The sequence below is a fragment of the Cebidichthys violaceus genome, unplaced genomic scaffold (assembly GCF_023349555.1).
Source record: "Cebidichthys violaceus isolate CVI_PGR_0920_01 unplaced genomic scaffold, fCebVio1.0.p SCAF_11, whole genome shotgun sequence".
NCBI classification, from domain to species: domain Eukaryota; kingdom Metazoa; phylum Chordata; class Actinopteri; order Perciformes; family Stichaeidae; genus Cebidichthys; species Cebidichthys violaceus.
Window position 1 is genome coordinate 12,074,566 of NW_027176274.1, and position 25,302 is coordinate 12,099,867.

Below are 25,302 nucleotides of genomic sequence, written 5' to 3' on the forward strand. Positions count from 1 at the left end.
GAAAGCGGGAAATTAATAAGGGTTGAGAACACTGGAGCATGGTTTTGCCAAAAGTATGTCTCCTATGTCTGAACATGAATACGACACTAAATTAAACATTTCTACTGTTTTAAAGTAATAAAACCAGCAGCAGATTCTGCTGTTTTCTGCAGTTTATTCAGAGGAGTATGTTTCCATGGCACTCGTTAAACAACAAAACAGGCACTGAGGGACAGCCCGTGTAATTTATTGTACATCAGCTGTATGAATGCTGTACCAAAATTAGTACATGTGGCACTTCAGCAACAGAAATATTGCTAGTTGGTGTGAAATCATCTGCAGGCTGGTAGTATTGATCTCTCCTCCCGAGCTCAAAGTATACCTTGTCTAGAATCACGGTGAACAGTGTTTCCATAGGCTATTTTAAAATGAAGCAGCGTCTGAAAACCACAACTTCTCCGCAGCAAAACCATCTCCTTGACACCTGAGAAACTATCTTCTGAGGAAGGCCATGACAGATGTGGTTGAAAGCAAGAAAGTGGAACTTCTGTCTGGAGTTTCTTGTCAAGTTAACATGACATAAACAAGTAGCCTGGCATATTAAATAAGTATTGTTCATCTTATGTTTACTGTTAAATGTCTGTAATAATTTGCCTAATTCAGTTTTTTTTTTTTATAAAAATGTGACTGTGATAATCAAAAGGGGCAACCTCAATGAATACTGTTGTACTTTGACATATATATTTGGTGAGATGTCTTAAAAATGTAGCTTTTTAGGTAAATAATATATATATATATATACATTTATATATATATATATATATATATATATATATATATACATTTTTATATATATATATATATATATATAATCATTGAAATAAAAGGTTGCTAAAGTATTTTCAGTTTTTTAACCAGTGTTATCTCACATGGTGAGCTCTATGCATACAGAATCATGTACCCTACTGTACTGTCTGTGGGCTGTGCACTATGCATTGCGTTGTAGATATAATCAATGGCTTCCCACTTTCTTTGGTTGACCGAGTCTAGAGGACTGAACTTGATCAATAACAGTGGACTCCAGACCAGTGCCCCTCATCACACACCATCAATTTAAACATGGCTCATCATTCATCATTACAGATGTTTCAACATATTACTGGCACAATCTGAGAAGCTCCTGTCACTAAACTTACCTGTTTCTAACTAATTAACATGTTTATAGTCACATTAGATAAAACACTTAATATATTTAACTTATTATACTCTCCGATGCTGTTAAATGTTTGTTTGTATCAGTCATATTACAGACATATGAATAAAACGGTCCTGTATGTACATAAGTGTGACATGAAATGCTGAGTTTCAATATAACTCAAACTCTTCAACTATGAATATGAATGTATGGCCAATAAATGAAGGTCTATATCTTATTGTTAGAATTAAATACAAAAGTATGGTAATCCATTTCCTCCATGAAATGAAAAAGCTAATGATAAAAATCTAAATCAATTAATAGTAATAAAACATTACAAAACATCTAATCATTTAAAATTGTTAATTTACCATAAACATTTAATTTTAAAATTTAACAAAAATATTTGTATTCATATATATATATATATCAAATATTTTATTGCAAATTTTGAAATGTATGTATTTATGAGTAGCTTTTCGTCCGTTCTCCTTCTGTTGCTGGTGGCCATGGACTGTCTGAAGTGACGGTAGATGTCTGGCATCCACACACATCAGAAGACGCAGGACTCGATCAATTGTCAATTTGTCTGCATCAATAAGCTAGATGGGATGTGGATTTTGTTTTCTCCGTGTCTGGTTGGTTTCATAACACAGCAGCAACATTATCCATCTACCACGTTTTCATGTCCTATTAAAGTGAGGCGACTACCGTGGAGAATAGAAACCCTGCAGCCCTCTTCCACCACTCACAGTTAATAGAACTTAACAGACAATAATGGGATGACAAACCATATATTTTACTCTGGGTAGCAGTTTGGGCTTTAAGGGAACACCAATACAATAGAATTTTCTTATTCACGTGATGCATTTCTCCCTGGCCCTTTAGTGGTGTTATTTACTGAACAGAATTCACAAATCGTCTTCTGCGCTAGAAGTGACAGGGGAGTTTGTCCCGCAGCCGAAGAGGTGGTGAGGGTTTGTCCGTTTTCTGTATGTGAGGGACGAATAAAGCACAAAACAAAGAAGTGTCGATGTGTTTTATCAACTTGCATGCTGGACGAAGTTGAGTGATCTCAATATAACAGCAAAACCTACAAACAGGGTTCTTTATTTCCATTCAAACAAAACAAAAATACATTGTGTATAGCTCTGGAACATTTCATTAACCCACAGCAGCATTACCTTTATGAAGTCACTCTGAAGAGATGTTCCAGCTATGTTCAGGGGAGTCCTGCGGCAGTGAGTCCAGTGGAAGCTGTTACTTGCAATGAAGCGGACATATGAAAGGTGTAAAAGAAGGGGAGTTCATCTCTCCTGAGAGTCCTGAGTACTACACACGGATGGAGTAGCTCCCAGAACAAACATGCACATCCTTGTTTCTGAGCCCCTACTGGGAGAAAAAGAAAAAAGAAACACCAGCCATTTCAGCAAACACTATAGCCAGGCTGCCACATACCTCATGTAGCCAGAAAAGTTGGGGTCCTTTTAAGTAGGATTTCATGTTTACTTGTATAAACTGCATTTTAACTAACAGTGCTGACAGCTTGTGCAGCAGCGTAAGAAACCGACACCAAGGACATGTTTTTTTTTTTTTACAGGGACATGAGGGGAAAGTAGCCCACCACTAAAAGCTTTCAGTCAACTAGTCACTGAGCAGATTTATAACCTCCTTGCTCAACCATCATCTGTTGCCTTTTTATTCATAACACAAACCGTTTCTCAGCTGAAAGTGGTCTCCGTCTCCAACTGAATAGCACACAGCAGCAACAGACATTGAAGAGCATTCTTGAACACAGAGGGTCTTAAGGGACATGGACAGAAAAATAAGCTGAGCAGAAAGCAGTGTCACATCAGTATCAGATTAAGGCAGGAGGTGATCCAGTGGAAACAGACTGAGGCTCTACACAGCAGCGGACACTATAGATATAAACCCCTAGAGTCTGAGGGAACACACACACACACACACACACACACACACACACACACACACACACACACACACACACACACACACACACACACACACACACACACACACACACACACACACACACACACACACACACACACACACACACACACACACACACACACACACACCTAAGCCAGCAAAGGGGGGCAGCTCTCAGTCCAGGTGAAATGTGCAAAGCATACACGACTAGCTCCTATCAGTCATTACACTTGACACAATACAAGATTGAAGATGCAGTCTGTTAGCTGAGCAAAGTTCTCCGAGCGTCTAAGAGAGCTGCCAAATCCCCATCGAGTTGGACTTTGGACATGTTTTGGGTTAGCCTACGATACCTCCACACATCCACCAGGGGGCTCAACCTCGTCTTACTCCTCTCCACGTCCCCCTGAAACACTTCCCTACACCTCTGGAGCCCCTTGACAGAACCAGGATCAGGGGTCTCCTCATGTCGAAGGCTCTTCCTCTTCTCCTCCTCTTCTTCTTCTTCTTCTTCACAAAGTAACAATGACACACACTCTCTGAGGGACACCAGCTCTTTCTCCAGTACCAAAGACAATATTTGAGCTGCACCTTGTCCTCTTGTACCTTTGACAGACTGGATGGAGCAGGACGTAGGGAGGTAAGCCAAGAGAGAGTCCAGGAACTGGAGCATGTGTAACTGGCTGCAAAGGAACAACAGAACCACAATTTGTATGTTATTATTAATTAATGAAAACATGATTGTTGAAGTTTCTTCATGTTTTTTTTTATCATTTGTCAGCTGCTTCAGCCTTTTTTGAGTTTATTTTCAGAATTTGTAATTTCAAGCGCTTTGCTGTCCACAGAATCCTAACCACTTCTGATATTCAGTGGAATATCATACAGACACGCTTCCTCATCAACTTCAAAGCCTCGTCAACTTTGAGTCCATTAATATAAATTGAGCGGCGTCCACTTCTACTACCTTCCTTAGTTCTTTTAAATAAAATTGAATAATTCAGGGGAGTTCCTGGTAGTAGTGTTTGAACCAGTAATGTCATTATTATATATACATTATTAGAAAATATCTCTATTTAAAAAAGTCTTCTGTTTTTTTTCTGACTTTACTTCAAAGTAGCAGCATTTCAAATGATGTAAACCAAATAAAGAAGAGTCTATGGGGCACCTTTAACTTGAAGCTCAAAAATACATCCTTTCACTTTATGAACTGATAATATGACTTTGGCCACAATTCTATACTATCCAAACCATCAATACAAACACCACAGCCTTCTTATCGCTATCTCAAAATCAAAATGATTTACCCGGAGTGGACAGAGAATTCCCCCTGGAAAGGGCTTATCTGATGCCAGTGCAGCAGCATGAGAGCAGATGGTCCTGAAGAATTTAACAGCAGATACTGAGGGCTCACTTCTATCCTCCTACAACCCGCTAGTTTGTGAATCCAGCCATCTACATCGCCTAAGCTGTGATCAGGAGAGTCTATGTGGAAGACCCAGCGATCCAGCAGCGCCATCAGGCTCAGCAAGTCCTCTTCAGCGTCATCTGGGCACAATAAAGAAGATAACAATGAACATGTATGTGTCAAAATGAACAGCACAAGTCGTAGGCATTTGTGATTTTACCTGTTTTGAGTTTGGGTGTTTTCAACAGCTGGGTTTGTAAATTACTGTGGATGTCTAAAGCAACTTGACCACAATGCAGAACAACCGGTGTTGGGTTGCTCACACCCGCAAAAGCATCTCGTCTCTGGACGTAATGGAGCATGACGCGGCACTTGACACAGCCAGAGTTCAACAGAGGTGTCAGCCTGGCAACAGCGGTCACAGCCAGTCTGCATGTGTTGAGATCATTGGGTCTCCCGACATTGTGCTGCTTGCTTCTTTTGGCTGCAGGCTCTGAGAATGTGTAGGCAGCGGAGAGGGGGGGGGAGGAGGAGGAGGAGGAGGATGAAGAGCAGGGCACAGGGAGCCAGAACACTTGGCTCTGGGCCTGGATGACTGCAGGTGTTGAGCTCTGACCCGTCTCTGTCAGGATGGATAAGCTCACACTGGTCACTGGTCTGGAGCAAGAAATAACACATCACTAACGATCAGATATCACATGGACAGTAGGTAATCATACTGAAAAGCAGATAACCTTTGTCTGCTTGTGAGCTGATTATTAAGAACACCAATATCTCTTTATAGAAGAATCAACACTAAGAGTTCGGATAATGTCGTGTTCAACGGGCCATCTTTGGGAAGGCTGATGCCTCAGTCTATAACGCTCACACATTCTTCATCGTCACACAGAAGCAAATATGTACAATTCAATTTCAATGAATAAACAAATCGTCTTTACACTGAGCTGTCGGTAGTTAGTATCACTCCCACAACCAGTCGCTCCTCGACGATGCGATGCCACAGCTTGTCAACTTGAGGTTGTGAAGACACTGCTGGCATGTCTTGCGTCTTTTCATCCTTTGACTCATCATCACCACCATCATCATCATCATCATCACAGTCCCACAGAGCAATGAGGCCTTCCTGGACAGAAAGAGCAGAGACTATAATCAGCGATGACAAGTGTGTGACAGCATTGACACATTTAGACATTTCAATTTTCCCAGATACACGTGTAGTGGACATTTAAAATACTATTTAGGAACCAAAAGGGCAGAACTGATACGTTCTGTCAAAAACACCGTTTCGTCATTCCGAGAAACAAAAGCATTTCAAAGCATACAGAATGAAACAACAACAAGAGTTACAAAGTAGAAGACAAGTAAACAACTGTGGCATTTGTTTTCATTGTCTGCATTTGCTTCCTCAAACCCTGTGGCAACATAAGGAACGCTGAACGCTTCGGCCACATGTGAGACGCCATTTCAAATATGACAACTTAAGATGAGTGACAAGTGCTGGAGCACAACCCTAAACAACTGAGGGGGAGACTGACAGTAATATACCTCACCATTTTAAGGTAATAAATGTCCTTAAATTCCAATGAAAATATTATACAACTTCCCATTTTTTAAATGACATAACATAACATTTCATTACCATAGAAATGCCATGGAAAACTACAACAGCTAATATCAGAATGCTGCTCAATATATCATGACTGTCATACGACTTCATGTTATCTCAGTGCTGGAGGGATGGCAACATTTAAGGTATAACAACACTCTGGTAGGGATCTGGTTGAGAGAGTTGCTGGTTTGATTCCCTTTATCTTTAGAGTTCCACGACCTCAATGAAAAGCCATAACAACAGGCAGCGCTCGTCAGAGTTGTGTAATGTCGTCAGTGTGCTGTACCTGCTCATGCTGGGTGAGAAGAGTCTCTCTTCCTGAGACGGCGTTGGTGAGGGCTTGGACCGACTGCTGCAGAACTCTGCTCTTCACTCTCATCTCTCTTTGAAGATCCTGGAGCACTGTCACTCCACTCTAAATAACAGATTACATTTGATTGAGAGTTAATAGATACAGCACACAATGGGTGTCAGAGGTGAAAAAAGTTATCTTTCAAAATGTCTCATATGAATAACAATCAGATAATCTGTTATGCAGCATAATGGTGTGATGCGGATTAAATTAAAGCATTAATATGTTTTTCTGACATTTCAACACATCACCATATGGCAAATGTATGTAAAACTACAGTTAAAATATGCAAATTCTTAAAAAAATAGCTTATGAATGCTCACCTGTAGTCTGGACTCTAAAGCTCGAAGGGTTAGCAGATCGTTCTCTGGTGGAGGAGGTGGTGTCGTTGGTGCTCCGCTGTCCTGCCCGCGCTGAAATTTGCATTTTCAATGAGTCGTGATGACCACCTTCTGATGTTATCAATGGGAATAGTTTACATGTACTACACATGAGAATGTAAATGTATGACTTACAGAATATGAAATGCCACAGAGGTCCGTGAGGAGAAACTTTTCCAAAGGTTGTTCTGTTATGCCATGATCCTCAAAAACCAACAGCAGTTGGTCTGTTCCACATCCCAGGAAGTCATCCACATGGACAGAACTGACACTTGACCAGTGGGAGGCTATCTGGGGAGAGAGTTTATCAAAGTAGGTTTATGAAAAAAACAACTGAAAATACAGCTATAAAACAATCCAGATATTGAAACCTCAGCTTACCTGAAATGTTTCTTTCCACATTGCACATACGTGCCCCTGGTGAGACGATATGACAAACAGGCAGCCATTTCTTCCTGTGTTGACCACCTGAATATTTTCGGGTTGGTCAAAGGGGAGCTGACACGCGTCTTTCACGATGCCATTCTCAAAAAGAACAAGTTGCTGATTAGAAGTTGCAGCGACCACAGCAGATTTCAGCACATCGTCCACTTTTTCAGCTGACAGCACCAAGATGCACCGTGTGATGCAAACGTAGGGATGTGGCAAAATCATATTGCCATCGAACACTTGTCCACTTTGAACAAAATAGCCCAGGGCCTGGCCTGTGGAGTGAGTATTTGAGCACTCGTCTGGAAGGATTTGCAGTCCAAGAACAAATACCTGTTCTTCGTGGAGTGGGAGTTCTCCAATAACACAGTGGGACAACTGAATGGGTATCTGCCTCACCTCTCCTGTCTGCAGAGATGCATGGAAGACATTGCCAGCATGGCTCCACACCACTGTGGGGCCCCGGAGGATAGACACATTGTCCCTCATTTGATAAGGTAGTTTAAACTCTATGCAGGACTCCAGTCGGTTAGAGCTGTTCAGTGTGAGGAGACTATACTGGAAGCTTACCCCTTTCTCGCTCTTCTTTGTCACTAGAACACACGGCGTGGTGACCCTCTTCTGAACGTTTATGGCACATTTACATTTCACAACATCGACACGCGCTGATCTCTTCCTGCTGATGACAGTCGCTCCATCAGCTGCCTTCACAAACGCGTTGACATCACGTTCAAACGAGAGGCTGCAGAATATTAACTCGCTTCTTTCGCTGTCATGTGTGGCTGAAGCTCGTTTACAGTCAAACAGGATTATCTTTCCACACAGGGAAAGTCGATGGGGACTGGGATACACATCTCCCGAGAGCAATCTCTCCATTTATGCCACAAAGCTTCGGGTGCCTCCTACCGGGTTCGATCCCTCCTCATTTGACAGCTTGATTTAACGTGATTGCTATGTATTGAGCTGTCGCTTTCAGGACGGAAGTCTCGCCAACGAGTACATTTAGACGACTAGTTGGTATGTTTACTTGTGAGAGAGAGAAGTGTATCCGTATCCAGCGTTTCACAGCGCGCCAACTGATATTGAACACTTCCTGACAGTCCCAGTGCATTGTGGGTAAAAAGCTGGTAAACAGTAGTGAGTTGACGATATTAAGCTAAAGTGTTTGCCTCGCTTGTCGTTTTTAAACGAATCAATTGAATACATGATGATTAGATAAACACGTCTCTTGTAATAGTAAACACAGCTCAACACCGCATCTGTTCTTTCCGTTCAAACTATAGCAGTCGATGGTTCAAATACACTATATATCAAAGGGGCGTGGCTACGTGTGGAGCCAAAATGGCTACGACTGGACGTCAGTGACACTCTCCGCACTGATTCCCAACTCAGTTAGACGCTAGCTGACTAGCTAGCTCAACAGGGAACTACCACAGAGACGGAAACCTGATGATAGCTGAATATGGCCGAACTTGAGCAACACGAAGGAGAGCAGGTATCGACTAACTACCGTTAGTAATTAGTGAGTAATCTGTTGAAACCGAAAGACGTGTCTTAACCTTAACTCACTCTGTTTTGACAGGACATTGAGAAGAAAATTGAGGAGACGAGACAGAGATTCAAGAATGAGTTCCTCCAAGGTAATACAGACATTATGAAGAAGCTGGCATGAACTTTTCTGTTTGACCACTTACTTGCTTTTGAATGAATTTGGGGTTATGGTCAGCTTCTTAACTCAAATATATTATTGAACTGTCCACAAGTTAGCTGTAATTATAGTGTCATGTTAATAACTTCATGACCTAAATGCTCAGAGCCGATAAGCTCCAGCAGATAACGTTAACTGACCTGGCTAACATTAGCTCTGTTAGTAGTTTTGACTGAGACAGCACATGGGTGTAACATGATGCTCTCCAGGTGAACTTTAACTGAGTTTACAGCACAATGTGGTCGTTGTGGTTGGAATTGAAACCTTGTACTTGGACCTCCTTTTTGTATTCGGAACGTCATGCGGTTCAAGTCTTTCGTTATGTTTACAGATTCAACAGATAAATATGACTCCAAAGATGTGGAGAGGCTTCAAACAGAGGACGCTCTGGTGGAGGGCTACCTGCAATGGAGAATGTATGTCGTGGACGACGCCTTGAAAATGATCGATGAAAGTCTTCAGTGGAGAAAAGAGTATGGTGTGAATGGTACGAAGTGTCCAATCTGACCAGTTTTTTGTTTGTTTTTTATAGCTGTTGCTACAGGCAAAGTGGTCAGTACCAAAAATGTTTTGAAGTTCAATATCCAGTCCTGTCAAAAATGTCAAATGTTAACATTTCCGTATTTAGACATTTACAAGCTTGTGACACAGATCGGTGGTCGTGTGTTCGCTGCTCTGGGATGAATCCAGACAGACTGTCATTGTGTGGTAAACACACAGGTCACCATGCATGGAGAACAATCCCCACTCATTCTGCTTTCTGAGGAATTCTTGTTTACTCGTCTTTTAATCCAGCAAATTCAATTTGTCAAGCAGTTGTTTTTTGTAAATTTGATTTATTCAAGGCATTACTATCCAGGGGCATCAGAGGCCGTATCAACAAGGCCAAGTGTTGTTAGTTTGTTTTATCAATTTATTGATGAGGGATGATGATGAGTGTGTTACAGTATTTTCTGTCAGCTCGAGCAGTGTCAGATTATAGGAAGGCTCAACAGACGGGTTTGATAAAACTATTAAATTATGGCCTCTAAAATAGCCTCTACATCTGTTCAGTCCAGTTTCTCCTACATGAAAGTTTAATATATAGTGGCTGCAAACCAATTTTAGTTGTGTTTTGTGCTCGTGATGACTAATCTTTGGGAATGGCTTTGCTCAATATTTCCTGGACATCATGAAAACTATGAAAATATGTCTAATTGAAACATGTTGCACCTTTAAGTAGTTAAATTAAGTATTCAAATCGTCTGGAAAAATCTGTAGGAATCTTACAAACAACCATCGCCCTTTGCTTACGATGCCTTGTTCTCTATAGTATTTCTACCATAACAAACAGCAGTGTAACGTGTGTCTGCCTGTGTTTCAGATCTCACTGAGAGCACCATTCCCAAATGGATGTTTGAAACCGGTGCTGTCTACCTCCATGGCTACGACAAAGAGGGCAACAAGCTCTGTACGCACATGCCCTAATACAGACAGTTACACACTTACAACCTTTCTTCAATTGTTAGACAAGATGTCTGTTCCATTTAAAACTGTGTACCCGTCACTACATTTTCTACACAAATACAAAACTACAATTAATATATATTTGTTTTGGTTTACTTTGTTTTAGTCTGGTTCAAAGTGAAGCTACACGTCAAGGATGCAAAAACGATCGTGGACAAGAAGAAGTACGTTGCCTTCTGGCTGGAGCGGTATGCCAAGAAAGAACCTGGGATGCCGCTCACTGTTGTGTTTGACATGGCAGAGTCCGGCCTCGGTAACATAGTAAGTCCATCAAGATGTTTTTAATTTGTCAGTAACTATGCCAGTAGCATCTTCATTCCCTCTTTATTAGATACGCTTTACTCTTGTGTTAGTTTTCTTTCTTGTGACTGTCATTGAAATGCGGTTGAGCATCCTCGTTTTGAGCTGTGCTTCTTGCAGGGACTGATGCTCTTTAATGGTTTTACACTTCTGAGATTAAAGTAACCTTTAAATCCCCGTTGGTCAATTCGAGTGGGCCGTCTAATCTGTAGACTCGCTGTGTCGCAGGCGTTAGCTCCTTGACGAGAGCTCTCTCTTGTCAGCGAGTGTGTGTGTGTGTGTGTGTGTGTTTCATTGGCTCGGCTCTCTCCTGGAGAAATGTCTCAATTAAGTACGAATAAACCTGCACAAGCACGGCAGAAAAAGGATGAATGGCTATGCAACCCAAATATGAAATGAGTAGATCAGAAGATCAGTTTGGAAAGCAAACTTGTTGAGCTGGAGCGAGCGTAGCCGGTATGATCTCATTAAGGCTCGGAGGAGAGTCTCCTGCATAGCAATGAGGCTTCTAGCCAATTATTGAGCTCAACTAGAACATAGAGGCTGTATCTATTGACATATCGGCTGTTCTGCTGATGATTTACATAAAATAGTAAGATGAACATTCATCATATTCACAGAGAAACCGATTCAAAGTGTCACCTGGATATGCGTTTAGTTAGTGCGAGAATATCTCATCATTGCTATCTGAGGTGTAGAGAGGATTATTGGTTTGGATCAGAAGCCCTTTATTTTTTAAATGGAGACGATACATTTTAGTCCAAACCGTTTCTCTTTTTTTCTACTTGTTTTTAGGAAGGCTGTCTCCTTGAAATGATAATGGTTGTTAGATCTAGGTGATGCAATCAAATGGTGACAAAACAGCATATAACAGCAACTTATTTAATTGTCTATTTTACAAAATGGTTCATATCTAAATATACGTGTACCGGAAGTCTTTCTCAGACAGTATTTGAGGGGAAGTTAGCGGGTCATCAGAGAAGTTTGAGACTAACTTTCATTTTCGGTTTAATGTAGTCACTTCATATCTAGAGGCGGTTTAAGAATGAACAAACATATTGAAAACCTAAAGTGTATTTTTTCATAGTTGAAGACTTGTATGTGCTTTCGCTTTTTAAACCCTTGTTATTTTCCACTTTGTGTTTCAGGACATGGAGTTTGTGAAGTACATCATTAATTGCTTCAAAATATATTATCCAAAGTTTTTATGTGAGTAAATATTACTTATAAAAGCACAACAAATATATTTCAATACTCACATATGTTACATTTGTCCATTAATAGCCATTTACAGCTACTCTCAAGTCTCAAGTCTTTAAGCATAATTCTAATGAAAAGCTAAATTCTAAAGCTTTGACCTTTTCTATCATTTCAGCCAAAATGATCATCGTGGATATGCCTTGGATCATGAATGGTGAGAATGAGACAACCTTCTCTCCATCACAATTTGTATGAATAATTGTAATCAGATTCTGACATCTTGAGCTTAATGTTTTCTGTTTCAGCTGCGTGGAAGATCGTGAAGTCGTGGTTGGGTCCCGAGGCCATCAGCAAACTCAAGTTTGCATCCAGATCTGAGATCCAGGGATTCATAGGCCTCGAGTACCTACCAGCTCACATGGGTGGAACGGTATGTATTGTGTCTATATGCAGTCGTTACCAGAATGGTCTGAAGTATTTATTAACTTTCAGTAGAATCATGTTGTAATAATGGTGCGATTCACAAATGCTTTTATCAAATTCTGAATACAAACCACTTTAAGAAATCTCTTTCTTGAGTAGTGTTTGTGCCACACTGAAATCTGTCATGTTGTTTTATCAATAAAGTGCATTTTTATGTTCGTAGATGCTCTCCATACTGGAACTGTTAAACAGAATCTCTCTTGCCTATAAGCCACATTTTATATTCATTAATATTGAAGTCATGGCACTTTCTGTATGACTACCTATACTGAAATTGACAATGGACACGCTTTTAAAAAACTATATGCGTGTAATCATATAATTTATCCGGCTACATTCCAGGACCCTTTCAAGTACAGCTACCCACCTCTTCCCGACGACGACTTCCAAACGCCCATCTGTGAAAACGGACCAATTCTCAGTGAGGACGAGATGGAGAGCAAAGACGGGGAAATGGAGGGCAAGGATGCCCTTGAGTCCAGCTTCAGCTCTGAGATTGCGGTTAAGCCCAAAAAGGTACATTTTCTTTCAAGTTTATATCCAGTTTAATAGAATGTGGAAAGTAGAATTTAGAAGTGCATAAAAGAAATCGAATAAAACATTGTCACCCTTGGTGTGTGTGTGTGTGTGTGTGTGTGTGTGTGTGTGTGTGTGTGTGTGTGTGTGTGTGTGTGTGTGTGTGTGTGTGTGTGTGTGTGTGTGTGTTAAGAGGGCCAGTGTTGCTGTGAGAAGCCGCTCTCACGTTTGATGGAGCCACTATTAATTACGATTCTGACATTTGCAGGCAGCGGCGCTCTTATAGATTTGGGTTCTGCTGCTAGTTAGATTCTCTTATGGTCAGAGATTCCTTCCGTTTCTTCTTTCACTCACTTTCTATAAGTTGAGCGTGATATTACAGCATGTAATCAGACTGCTCCGTGGAGACAAGTGTGAATTAAGTGGCGAGTAATGCCCTGATTTGGAAGACGTTAAGCTCTTGCTCATTGTCTCTGAAGGTGACTCTAAATGTCTCTGGCTGCAATTAAATCCTGCCAAAAAAAGCCCATGCATCCCAGCCAGCACTCTGCTCCTCATATGCTCGTATGTCAAGTCAGCTACTTAATGCTGTGTGTCCATGTAGTGGGTTTTTTTTGAGAGCGCTTCATCCACAGTGACGTCACCAACGCCTTTTCTGACAAGTTGAGAGATTTTTACCTAGAAAAGCGCTCGGAGTGGCTGCACAAAAAAGTCTGAAAAAAAGAAGCTGGGTGCAGCGCTTTTTCTGTAGGCGGCAGCACGCGCTCTCTCCTCATTGGGAACAATTGGAAAAGAAAAAAAAAAGACGCTGCCACTCAGGAAAAAAACCCGCTTTGTGGACACTCAGCCTAAGCTCTTTGCTGCCGTAGCTAGATTCATACTGTCACCAAACAGCAGCCTCGGTGTAGCACATTCACAGAGAGGTCCCACAGGCTTTATCTTAAAATATCAGTGCAGCCACTGTCAACCTCACCAAACCTCACCCGCTTTCAGTCAAGACTGCAGTGTACGACTCATATTTTACACTCCCTGCTGTACAATCCGTCCCTCGCTTTATAATCTATTTAGCTTTGTTTTGCATTTACATTATATTAGTGCTTGTTAGATATTGTTTTTGTGTTGCAGCTGTTAGTTTGCTGTTTTGCTGTCACGGTCAGGGCGGGCGGGCAGATTTGGAGTTAACCTACATTTTTAGGACATGACCGAGCTGTAACTCATTGCAGTTGTTGAGGGGAGTTTTTTGGTAGCCTGCTGATCTGCCTATAGGACACAAAGTGTATCTGTTGGAGACGTGCTGCGTCACCCAAAGCTACTCCCATGAGCCTCCTAATCCCCAACAAACAAACAGTGCTCCCATTGTTAATAAATCACCACATTGGTCATGCACGGCAGATTTAGATTTACAGAAAAGAGATATGCAAATCAGTCAAGTGTTAGCCTCAAAAAGAATCTACATGCACAAGTTTGAAGTTTGTCAATAAACACATGGAATCACCTTACACTCTGGCATGTCGTCGGTGCAAACATGCCCCACATAACCCTATAGAAAAGGTTCATAACTCCCTATTAAAGCATTATTGACGTAATTTAATTTCCAGATGCTAATCCCAACAACTGTATCTTCTACAAGCACTGCAGTCTATAGTCTGAGGTGTGTGACTGCATTATAGTATAAGTAAGTGTTTGTATATGGCTGACTGCAGTAAGATGGTCTCCGGTCGCCCATGGTGTGGAGCCTGGTGTTGGGGCCCCGGAGGCGCGAGCTGTTTAAAGATCTGAAAAGGTGGAGGTTTGGGGAGTAATAAGTTCTTGTAGGTAGGGGGGGTGCATGTCCATTTATGCATTTATGTGTGAGCAGTAGGACTTTGTAGTCAATCTGGAATGAGACAGGGAGCCAGTGTAGTGAGTGTAGAATGGGTGTTATGTGCTCATATTTCCGGACTCTCATCGGGATCCTGGCAGCGCTGTTTTGGATGTATTGCAGCTTCTGGATGTTCTTGCCAGTGATCCCAGTGAAGAGTGAGTTACAGTAGTCCAGTCTTGAGGAGATCAAATTAGCGTGACGGTGAATATTCAGGGTGAGAGAATAGTAGGTCAACTGTTTCTTCTTCGTGAGCTGAATTGTATAGCGATGAAAATTGATGTTAACGGTTATTCATGTGACTTCTAATACTGCCACTTACCGTAGGGTAGTATGTATGAAAACCGTTTTAATTCCCACCCTTGGGCCAGAAGCTCATTCATTCCTTACGGAACCATAGTTCTGTATGGAAATCATTATACTGTTTGATGTTTACCAAAAATAAACCCAGGGCATCTCAAACAAACGCAATACGAAGACAAAGGCAGGTGAAGAGTTGATACAAGAGAGTGGAGACGTTAATGAGAGCTTAAGAGACATTTGTAGTTGTTATAAGGTTAGGTTAATATGAATTAAATAAGGTTAATTATCAGGGACTACTATCTTTTCAAATCTCCTGCACTTTTCTGGTGGCGTGTGCTGTGACTAAACCCGCAGTGGGTTGATATACCAGCCTGCCTGCTCTTTGCTCTTCAAGCCCGTCTGAACGCATTCCGCACTCCTGCTTCAAAACCACCCCACCCCACCGGCGCCCATCCCGACCCGAGGCAGCACTGTGCCGGTAACGCGATGGCTTCAGGAAGCTAATTGCCTTTCTCTCTGTTTTCAAACAAGGGCTGGAGGTGGTAAGGCAGTGTAGGATCACACCCACACAAGAAGTTCAGAGTCCCGAAGATTTCTACTGTCTGGAAAAGGCAGGTGCGCTCACGTGACTGAATTATTGTGAGTGCACCTCCTTCACAGTCGACTGATGTCATCTCAACCCCTGCACCCGTGCGTCCCTTGACCTGTCCTGGACCTCAAAATTTCAATTTGGCCCCCCTAAATAGTATTGCACTGCTGAAATACCACAACATTTCTGACTTTGTTATGAAGGACTGTAGGCTAAATGAAGGGTAGCCTACTTTTTTGCACTATAACACTCGACCAAGCAAGATGCGGTCATATTTCACTGTGAAATGCGCTCCTAGAGAAGGATTAGCACAGGCACTGTTCCCCATTAAATATGACGTCATCTGTATCCTAACCTCAGATTAAAAACTACTAGGATAGTTATTGCTGTACTACAGTAGACCAAGTTATTAACACTCAGCTCTTAATATTTAACCATGCTTGCCTTTGAGGCGTTGTTTTTAACAAAGGCCGTGTGTGCCTTGTTCTGTAATTGTGTTTTTGATATGTACTGTATAACCAACAGACACTCCTCATTATGAGCATTTCACTAATATTCATGATAATGTATAACCGTCAATGGTTTTTATTTGTCTTTGCATTGCGTATCTTACATACTATGTATAGAAATCCTGACTTTCTCAAATTTCAAGTTCAATTTTATGTATTTGTACGTGATTAATATAGTGTGTTGGTAATTGCTTTTCTCAAAATAACTTGACATTTATTTTGTTCTTTGTTAATCCATAATGGAGCTATGTTTCCATGGGCCTTACTAATATTGTCAAAGCTGTGCGAAAACAATTTTAATTATAAAAACCTGTATGTCACAGCTTACTCTTTCAATGTTTTGTTTTTAATTAAGAATTGGAGCATGCTTTACTTTGTTTCTACTTACATTATTACCCAATTGTGTTAAAGTTGATCTTTTAAATTGACGAATAAATAGAGACATTTCATCAGCAGCTGATTGTCTCTTGATGTCTTCATTGTGGCAGTTGCATGACAGTCGGCCATTAAACTAAGATGACATGTTGCGTTGCTTATCACAGCGAATTACACACTTCCCCTCTGAGTCACAAATGTTCACATCACATTCAGAGTCCGTTCACCTTTGCCCCTTCCCTTCCCTTCCTTCTACGATGCACTCTCTCCACCATCTGTTTTACACAATAAGTTGTGCGAGCAACGCTGAAAGCAACCATTTCCCCCAACTTACTAACGCTTTTGCAAACATTTCACAATTCCTCTCCCGTCAGCTGTTTTATGATCTTGTGATCTGTCTCTGGATGATTTGGATCAAAGTGTATGGATGTTTTTGCTGAAGTGAAAGTATCTTGTGTCTGAGGGACATGAGGACATTTTGCTCTGATTGAACTATTTTTGTCCCGGTTATTTGTTTTGTCGAAAGTCACGAGTTTGAGAGCATAACAGGATCAGAGGTCAGGAGTCATCACGGGGTTTTCTCCGTAAAAGAAAATGTATTTTGACAACGTAACACTTCACCTTTATGTCACAAGAACCATTTATCAATCTTTACAGATGACCGTCGAGCGCTTCATTAACTGATAGCTTTCTCCGCATGCGGGGCAAGGGTCAAACATTTCATTTTCAGGGAAGGATCCAGATAAGGGTCGCACGATAACATTATCGGTGTTCTGAGTCTCTTTTCTAATTAAGTGCTCTTTGTTGTTTCAGGTGAATTTCCTGGAGGACAGCATGAGGTCAGAGGACAATGATAAAGGAGACACAAGTGCCCGGACCAAAGGGGCTAGGAAGCCACTTACCACCTTCAAAGGCCCTCTGCTAGATGTTAGGTAGGCCTTCCCCTTTTAATGCCAAGCGACTGCACGACTGTTACGCTCTTTATACTTCCTCATGACAAGTTGAACAGTTCATGACGTTGGGTTCACCACAGGCCGCAACTCTGCAGTTAGAAAGGGAAAGAAGAGGTTGTGTACACACTTAAATTAACAAGCTCTCAAAAACTGTAGTGATGCAAAAAAAGCAGATGGATTTCATAGTGGTTCAGCTTTGGAAACCATGCTAAAATCTCATATCTACTATCACTTGGGAGTTGACTGGGAACTCTCCTTTTTCAAGCATCGTCGGCTTTCACAGAGGCCTAAATAAACCGGGCAAATGCAAGAGACTTAGTTTGAACCAAAACAAAGAGATTATGAGTGAATGCTTCAATCCGGTTTCTCTGCATTGCAAGTAGAGAGGAGACATGAGGGAATGGATGCCGAAGAGGTTGATCCGTCATTGTTGGTTTGATCGCCAGAACTGATGGTAGATTAATCTACTAGAGACCGTCTTATGTTAAGATAAGGTACAAAAATAACATCGTACAACACACCTGTTCCCCACATTCTCCAGCACAAAGCTTGTTCAGGTGTCGCGCTGTGGCTGACTGCACACTCTGTACACCTACAGTAGCTAAAACAACAAAACCTCAACATTCTAACTTTGTGAAGGTAAGCTTTGTGGCAAAACTGTTGTATTATACTGCGTTCGTTTTAGCAAAGCACACCTAATAAACTGACCATATGTGTATTTAGGATCCGTATGCAAAAAGACAATTTTGTATTGCTTTGTACAAATTGACAATAATGTTGTTTTCACATATTGGCTCAAATTGTAAAGTCCTTATTGATGTTTTTGTACCTTTTTTTTTTTTTTATAGCCCAATTGATCTGGTCGCATGTGGGCCGGGATTAAGGAAGCTACCAACCAATAGTTCAGTGAGAGACAGCGGCCAATAATCAGTGAACCTCTTGCACACGTCGTCTAACACATCATACCTTTTAATTGAGCATTCGTTGAATTGCAAAGTGGGTGTCGACTTCAAGAGCGTATGTTGCAAAGGAGTAAAGCAACTCAATGATGCGGTTGGTTCGTGGGTAAATACTTAGCGGTGCGTTCACACACTGTGTGATATTACTCCCCATTTTCATGAATAAAATCCGTTGAGCTCTGTTTTTAGAGTAATGGCTTTGATGTGAGAATTCTGACAGCTCTGGGCTGTGAATTATAGTGATAAACAGATTTTAAATGAGCCTTAAATGCAATTATGTTTCTGAGCTGTGCTAGCTTTAATTCGAGGCTGGGGGCTTTAGAGGAGTTGGGGGGGGCTTTGATCTTGTGTTTGCCAAAGGTTTCCCAGAGCCCGAAGACTCACTCTGACCGCAAGTAAGCGTCAGACTCTGTTTTACTGAGGAAAAGAACCCAGGAATACTTGAAAAAGGAAAAATATACCTTTGTTCTTAGCAGTTTGAGTCCATGAAACGTAGCCAGGCTGCATCAATGAGAAACTTTATACATATGAGGCAGATACGATAATCCATTTGCTAGTTTCTTCTTGGCAAAGTTAAAGTCCCCAATGCAGAAAGTGTTCACTGAGGCTGGCAAATCTCACACTATTTATAGCCCAGTTAGACTGTTGCAAACTTAGCTTAGAGAAGTTTGCCAATAACGAGCGTCAGAGAGCGAGACAAAGGGCCTCATCCACAGGTTTTAGGCCCCAGATTAGCTTTGGCTATACGTTTTACATCGTAGTTCTGTCCTGCTTAGTCCAAGTACTTCATTTACTTCCAACTTCAGTTTAATTGCATGTTTTTGCAACGTTTTACCCATCTGCTTTGAAAATCACATGTCCTGTGTTCTGCTTTTGACACACAATGGAAAAACCAAAAGGGAGACATTTTATATTTTATAGTTACATGGTGACGCTTCTCCATTGTTTTTTCTTCTCCTTTCCAAACAGTTTGTCGAATGAGCCACCAAACCACCCTTCACCTGGTAAAAGAGCACTGCTAGCGTAGAGTTGCACTTTGGTCCATATAGATGCTTGTCTGATATCAGACTCGTCACACTTGGATTCATATATAGATGCCGGTGTGGTCCTTCATCTTAAGTGCTGCTTCTAACAACAGAGTGTCTGCCTACACCAAATTAGTTTCCTTTGTCTTTGTCTGCCAGCTGCTGTCAATCAAACACTGACAGGAACACGCTCCTCCTGTCACTCAGACAGAAAAGGAGTATTTCTGATATTTCCCCAAACACCTCTGTTTTCTTCTTTTTTTTTAATCCAGTAATAACTATTAATATTTTTCTTAAAGACACATTCTCTTTTACTGCAAAAAGGGTGACTACATGTGATTTTTATTGGACTTTATGTCTGATAATAATTACTTAGTGCCTGTCGGAGCACCCAGATGTGGCTTTTCAACATAGGTATATGTGGGTGAAGAATAAGCAGCATGTCGGAGGCTTTGAGAACGGTTTAAAGAAATGTAGAAGCTGTGGCAGAATATTGAAATCTGAGAACCACTGCATGTTATCTCTGCTGAGGCCACGGCTGGATTATTAACCAGGCAGACAGGTTGATCTACTGCTCTGTCAGTCGGTTTGTTGTGATATGATTCTATTTGTGGGAATATGCAACACAAAAGCACATGTCATCTGAAATAAGGCTTGCAAGGAGGGTCCTGCATTATTACCTGTCTTGTAGAGGGGTCTTTTATCAAAACATTGTTTGAAATGGAAAATAAAAGTACCACAAACGGATGAGCACAACTCAGTTTTTCCCATGGAAAAATACACAATAAAGTGTGTATTTGTGCACTTCAGTGCACAAATACACACTTTATTGCTCAAAATGTTAATGTATTCTCAAGACCAGAGTCTCTGCTTTTCACCATAATGTGACTCGCGATGTTCTTTTACTCTCCCTCCAGCCCCGCAGAGGAGCTCAGCTTTGGTTCTGCAGAGACGGAGAAGAAATGCCTCATTATCCTGAGCAATGTAGCCAACAATCAGGTGGCCTTTAAGGTGAGAGTGCTCGCATGCATGAGTGTGTACGAACTTGTGTGTTTAAACTTAAGGACGACATGAGTTGACAAAACTGCTTTTACACTTCTGATATAAGGATTTAGCAATCATTTAATGTAGATCGATAAATCTGTTAGTTGATCAACAGAAAATGTACATTTTTGATAAGTGATTAGTAGTTGAAGGCATTTGTGAAGCAAAATGCCAATTCCCCTTTTTCCAGCTTCATAAATGATTTTAAGTGTTGGACAAAATAAACATTTTGAAGATGTCAAATTGAACTGGGAAATTGTGAAGGGCATTTTCCCCATACCAACATTTTAATTCAACAATAAGAATAAGTGTAATTTATTCTCCACAGGTACGGACCACAGCACCCGAGAAGTACAGAGTGAAGCCCAGCAGCAGCTGCTGTGAACCTGGAGCTTCAGTAGATATAGTGGTGTCCTTACATGGAGGTACGGCACTTTAGCTCAGCACTCCAGTCTTTTACCTTCCTAAAGTGCTGGCTGCCACTTTTCTTCCCCTGACATACATATTTCAAACGTGCTAAAATAATTATCTCTCCAAAACAAACCATCCGACAACTGACGGTGCTGTGCGAGTTCAAACATTGTATGGCCTTTTAAGCGCTGTAATGTCAGCTGTCGGTTACGACGTGCTGCAAATAACTTGGAAGAATCAACGCAACCTGATTTCTTCCACATTTGCTGAAGAAATCAAACCCTTTTTGAATTGTATTGCCATGAATTCTGGTTTAATGTTGCTCTGAATGTTTCTGTGCAGGTTCTCAAGCCTCTCCACAGGACCGATTTCTGGTCATGGCTGCCGAGATGGACAACGCTGGATCACAAGAACTCGCGCAGTTCTGGAAAGAAGTACCAAAAACCAAAGTCATGGAACACAGGTAGGCACCCGTGCTCCTTATCCAGCCATGTCGGTAAATATGTGAACGAATTTGCACACTGCTCTGTTTCCACTCAGTCCTCTCAATACAGTTGTGACAGTGGACTTCTCGGCTGCATGTGACCCCGTCGGCGTCCGCTCATTAGATTGTGACTTTCCCACAGATTGCGCTGTCATGTTCTGGAGAGCGTTAAAGTGTCAGTTAATCCTCTCAGAGACGGCCCCGCGGAGACCGGGACCAGCAGGCAGCAGGAGTTTAACACCACGGTGAGTTCTGGTGAAGAGTTCCTCTCTTCCTCATCTTTTAAGTTGCGATGCATACCTTTTCACCACCGTTATAGATTCTGTACACTACCATCACTGTCTCCTCTCTTAAGAGGTCAAGGACTCTGAAAGTTGAAACGGTTCCATGTAGATGTAATTAACTTTTTTTTTTTTTTTTATTTGTATTGCATACTCCAAAAACTTTCCACACCCAGGCACTGGATGATAAGTTAAATTTCACATCAGTAAGTATAACATGTAGGTTTATTAGTTTGATTGTCTATGTATATGTCTAGTTAAATGCTAGTTACCTGGTTTACATTCTTAAAGGTAAAGTTCAACATTTTAATAAATATGCATCTCCAGCATGCATTAAAAAATAATGCAAACCTGCTTCTGCAAAGACAAAAACGTTTTGCAGGATGCTTTCTTGCAGTGAGTTAAATGACAAAATGGATGCCACTCTCGTGTGGGTGTGGGTGTGGGTGTGGGTGTGGGTGTCGGTGGGTGTTAACTTTGGAGCTGTAACAGAGTAGCAGTTAGCCTAGCTTAGCATAAAGACTGGAGATAGGGGGAAACAGTTAGCCTGGCTCTGTCCAATGATAAAACATTTGCTTTCCAGCCCCTCTAAATTAACTCGTCCTTCAGCTAATTAACACTGTGCATCGCATGTGTTTAAACCATGCACAAAAAGAATGAAAATTTATATTATTCAGACCAAATTCAACATGTTAACACACTTTTTAGAGGTGCTGGTACGTGTATTTTTGTAGAAAGCCAGGCTAGTTGAATCCCCCCTGCTCACAGTCTTCAAGTTAAGCTAAGCGTACTGCCGCCCTGCTCCAGCTCCATACTTATCACACAGACATGAGAATGGTATCAACCTTCTCATCTAATACACGCATTTCACTCCACTTCTTTAAATTTACTCTACCTATAGCCTGATTTTGTTTCTATGACTTTCATTGCAAGGGAGTTAGATTGATAAACCAGGCCAGTGAACCAGTTTTTTGGGGGGGGTTTTTGTATCTCTCCAGCTCATGCGAGTGATGACCTGCAGCGCACGGATGGAGCAGAAGCTGAATACGTGTCTGTGGGTGCAGAAGGTTCTCATTGGGTTGGTGCTGGTCCTCGTGGTGCTGAACCTGCTGTGTCTCCACCTGCTGAGTGCTTCCCAGCAGCAGCCATCCTGACCTGCCACAAGCTGCCTCCGCCTGTATCTGTCGCACCGCAGACACACAAGACCGTTGCCTACCTGATGGACGCTCATCCTGAGCCCTCCTCTCCCCACGGGCCGCTGTCATGGAGGGGAGGAGGGCCGACTTTAGGGACATGCGAGTTGTGGAGTCACTATATGAAGAGATTGTACTCCTCTCTTTTCAGGCACTTGAGAGTTAATGCAACAGAGACCCTTTTAACAATGTGACATCAAATCATTAATGTGTTTTCTAAGACCAACCATGGGAACATGTATGTGTATTTATTGCAATAGACACAATATGTAGGAAGGAGTTATTTTTGTGATCATAATGTAAAAATTTTTATATTATATGAATCTACAGAATATAAAATAAACACTTTCTGTCAACTTATCTTTTGTTGAACATGTTTTTCTCCTTGTAAAAAGAACATCGACATTACAGGATGTAATGTCGATGTTCTTTTTTCGGTCACTCAGTAGTCCTGTTTTATTCACACCCTCCAATAAACCCTCATTAGTACAGAGGCGTCTAATTGAAAACACTGCAGTGTACGACCTTGCTAAACCTCTCCACACTCAGACCAAGGAGCCACTGGAGATCTCTGTCTCCACTATATCCTCTATTTGTTTTAATTACCCCGACACTGGCAAACTAAAAATACCAAAGCAATTACTGGCGAGTACAAGGACGTGGCACAACCCACTTGTAGCTTAGTGGGAAGCACTGATATCTATAACAAGATCCAGCTCCGAGCAATCAGGACTTGAGCCGCCGCACCAGGAATGATCACAATTAGGTTATTAGATGTGTGCGCATAAGGGTTGTCTGGCGTCAACACTTGCAGCTTGTTCGCAGTAGGTGGTGGCTGCTCGCATGCGAGGGCTGATTAGGGTGACTCATGAAATAACGGGTAAACTAATCCGACGTTGATTATAAACACTGGGCTGATTTTGAAGCCGCAATATGTTTATTCCCTGAAGATTGCGTCGCTAGCGATGTAATTCATTCTGTTTTAGTGGCAACTCTTCATAGTTCTTCTTATCAAAACTCTATTAATAGTGGTGTTGTAGAAGGGATTGGTTTTAAGCGAGTGTGAGCGCTGGATGTAAAACTTGTGTTATGCGTTTCACTAAAAACTCTCACTAAGAAAATGCATTTTGCGCTATTTGGGTACACCCCCCCCCCCCCCTTCCCAAAAAAAAAAAGCATTGGGGTTAATGGCGTGTATGCCTCCAGAGAATAGAGGTAAAAGCTTTGGTATCACACATAGGTGGGCTGATTCTAAGTGCATCTGAGTGCCACACAGTACCTGACTGAACCCAGGAAGTCGATCAGCTGCACGGAGCCAAACACAACACCGCTATCAGTGATGCCACGATGACTGAAGTGGAAAATTCTTTGAGCGGTCATGTGACACTGATTACCAGACAGACTCGTCCCACCTGATTGCCTTTTTTGCCAGTAATTACTTGCAGTGGATACTGTAGGTCTTTCCCAGCAGCTTTAGAAGTCACAAGCTCCTCCACGGTATTGATTTAACATTAAACACCAGTTAAATCGAAACCCGGTTCAATGTGCGCCAGGCCCCCTGAGGCAGTCAGGCGATGGTTGAGGGGGCGCTGATGATTAAGTTCAAGTGGCAAATTGGGACATGAGGTCTTGATGGGAAGTCGATGAGTGCTGCATTAAACGAGAAGGGTGTTGAGCAGCTGTTGGTTTTTGTCGCCGTGGAGAGGATGTTGATGTTCACGGTGAACTGTGGTACCACACACTGCCCCCTTTTCATCATCTCCGTAAATGAACCATTGAAATCAATGCTCATCCAGTGGTGGTAAGCGTTACTCATCTCCCATAATTGTGTAGTAACACAAAAAAAGGATATGGTCCATGACCAGTAAGCGCATGCTTTATTGAACAGGTGTATTCTCCAGCTTCACTATAATTTTCCTTGCCATTCCCATCTATCCTAAACCTGTTTTCTGCTTTCCCTCCATGTTCCCTCTGTCAGCCCCACTGATTGGTTGTATTCACAGACAAACACTCAGGCCAGAGGCCAGTGAACACTTGAAGAGTTTTGGGATGGAAACGTTAACAATGATGCCTCGCTCACACTCAACATGTATGCAGCTTGTTTGGACTAAATCATTGAGAGAATCAAGATGTGAAGATAGATCTACTTTGAATTTCATGTTCCTGCTTCATGCAGCAGATACACAAATGAAGACCAGGAAGTCACCCAGCACATCTTCAATGCTAGATTTGGCCAGGGGAAAGAAGCAGTGCCCTAAATACAACATTGTAGTTTATGTTTTCTATCATCTGAATCTCGG

At 41.7% G+C, this 25,302-nt stretch overlaps 2 protein-coding genes across 5 annotated transcripts; one reads left to right on the top strand and one right to left on the bottom strand.

Moving 5' to 3' along the window:
- Nucleotides 1-1,750: 1,750 nt before the first annotated feature.
- On the bottom strand, nt 1,751-8,555 carry fancb (FA complementation group B). 3 transcript variants are annotated; one of them, XM_068704852.1, is made up of 10 exons: nt 7,255-8,555; nt 7,009-7,164; nt 6,817-6,906; nt 6,428-6,556; nt 5,471-5,655; nt 4,753-5,189; nt 4,432-4,672; nt 3,734-3,810; nt 2,359-2,566; nt 1,751-2,164 (listed from the first exon to the last, which is right to left on the bottom strand). In XM_068704852.1, the coding sequence occupies exons 1-9, from the start codon at nt 8,176-8,178 to the stop codon at nt 2,397-2,399; spliced, it is 2,409 nt and encodes an 802-aa protein (XP_068560953.1). In that variant the 5' UTR covers nt 8,179-8,555; the 3' UTR covers nt 1,751-2,164; nt 2,359-2,396. The 3 variants fall into 3 exon arrangements, with proteins under 3 accessions (XP_068560953.1, XP_068560951.1, XP_068560950.1); XM_068704850.1 differs by lacking the exon at nt 1,751-2,164 and having other exon boundaries at nt 2,243-2,566; XM_068704849.1 differs by lacking the exon at nt 1,751-2,164 and having other exon boundaries at nt 2,474-3,810.
- A 121-nt stretch (nt 8,556-8,676) lies between these two features.
- Nucleotides 8,677-23,362, top strand: mospd2 (motile sperm domain containing 2). Of its 2 annotated transcripts, XM_068704853.1 has the most exons (16): nt 8,677-8,797; nt 8,885-8,942; nt 9,342-9,497; nt 10,374-10,460; nt 10,623-10,777; nt 11,965-12,025; nt 12,192-12,230; nt 12,322-12,446; nt 12,842-13,015; nt 17,466-17,584; nt 20,507-20,600; nt 20,962-21,058; nt 21,387-21,507; nt 21,671-21,773; nt 21,986-22,015; nt 22,808-23,362. In XM_068704853.1, exons 1-16 carry the CDS (start codon nt 8,765-8,767, stop codon nt 22,961-22,963), a joined length of 1,608 nt encoding a protein of 535 aa, XP_068560954.1. In that variant the 5' UTR covers nt 8,677-8,764; the 3' UTR covers nt 22,964-23,362. The 2 variants fall into 2 exon arrangements, with proteins under 2 accessions (XP_068560954.1, XP_068560955.1); XM_068704854.1 differs by lacking the exon at nt 21,986-22,015.
- The last annotated feature ends 1,940 nt before the right edge of the window (nt 23,363-25,302 follow it).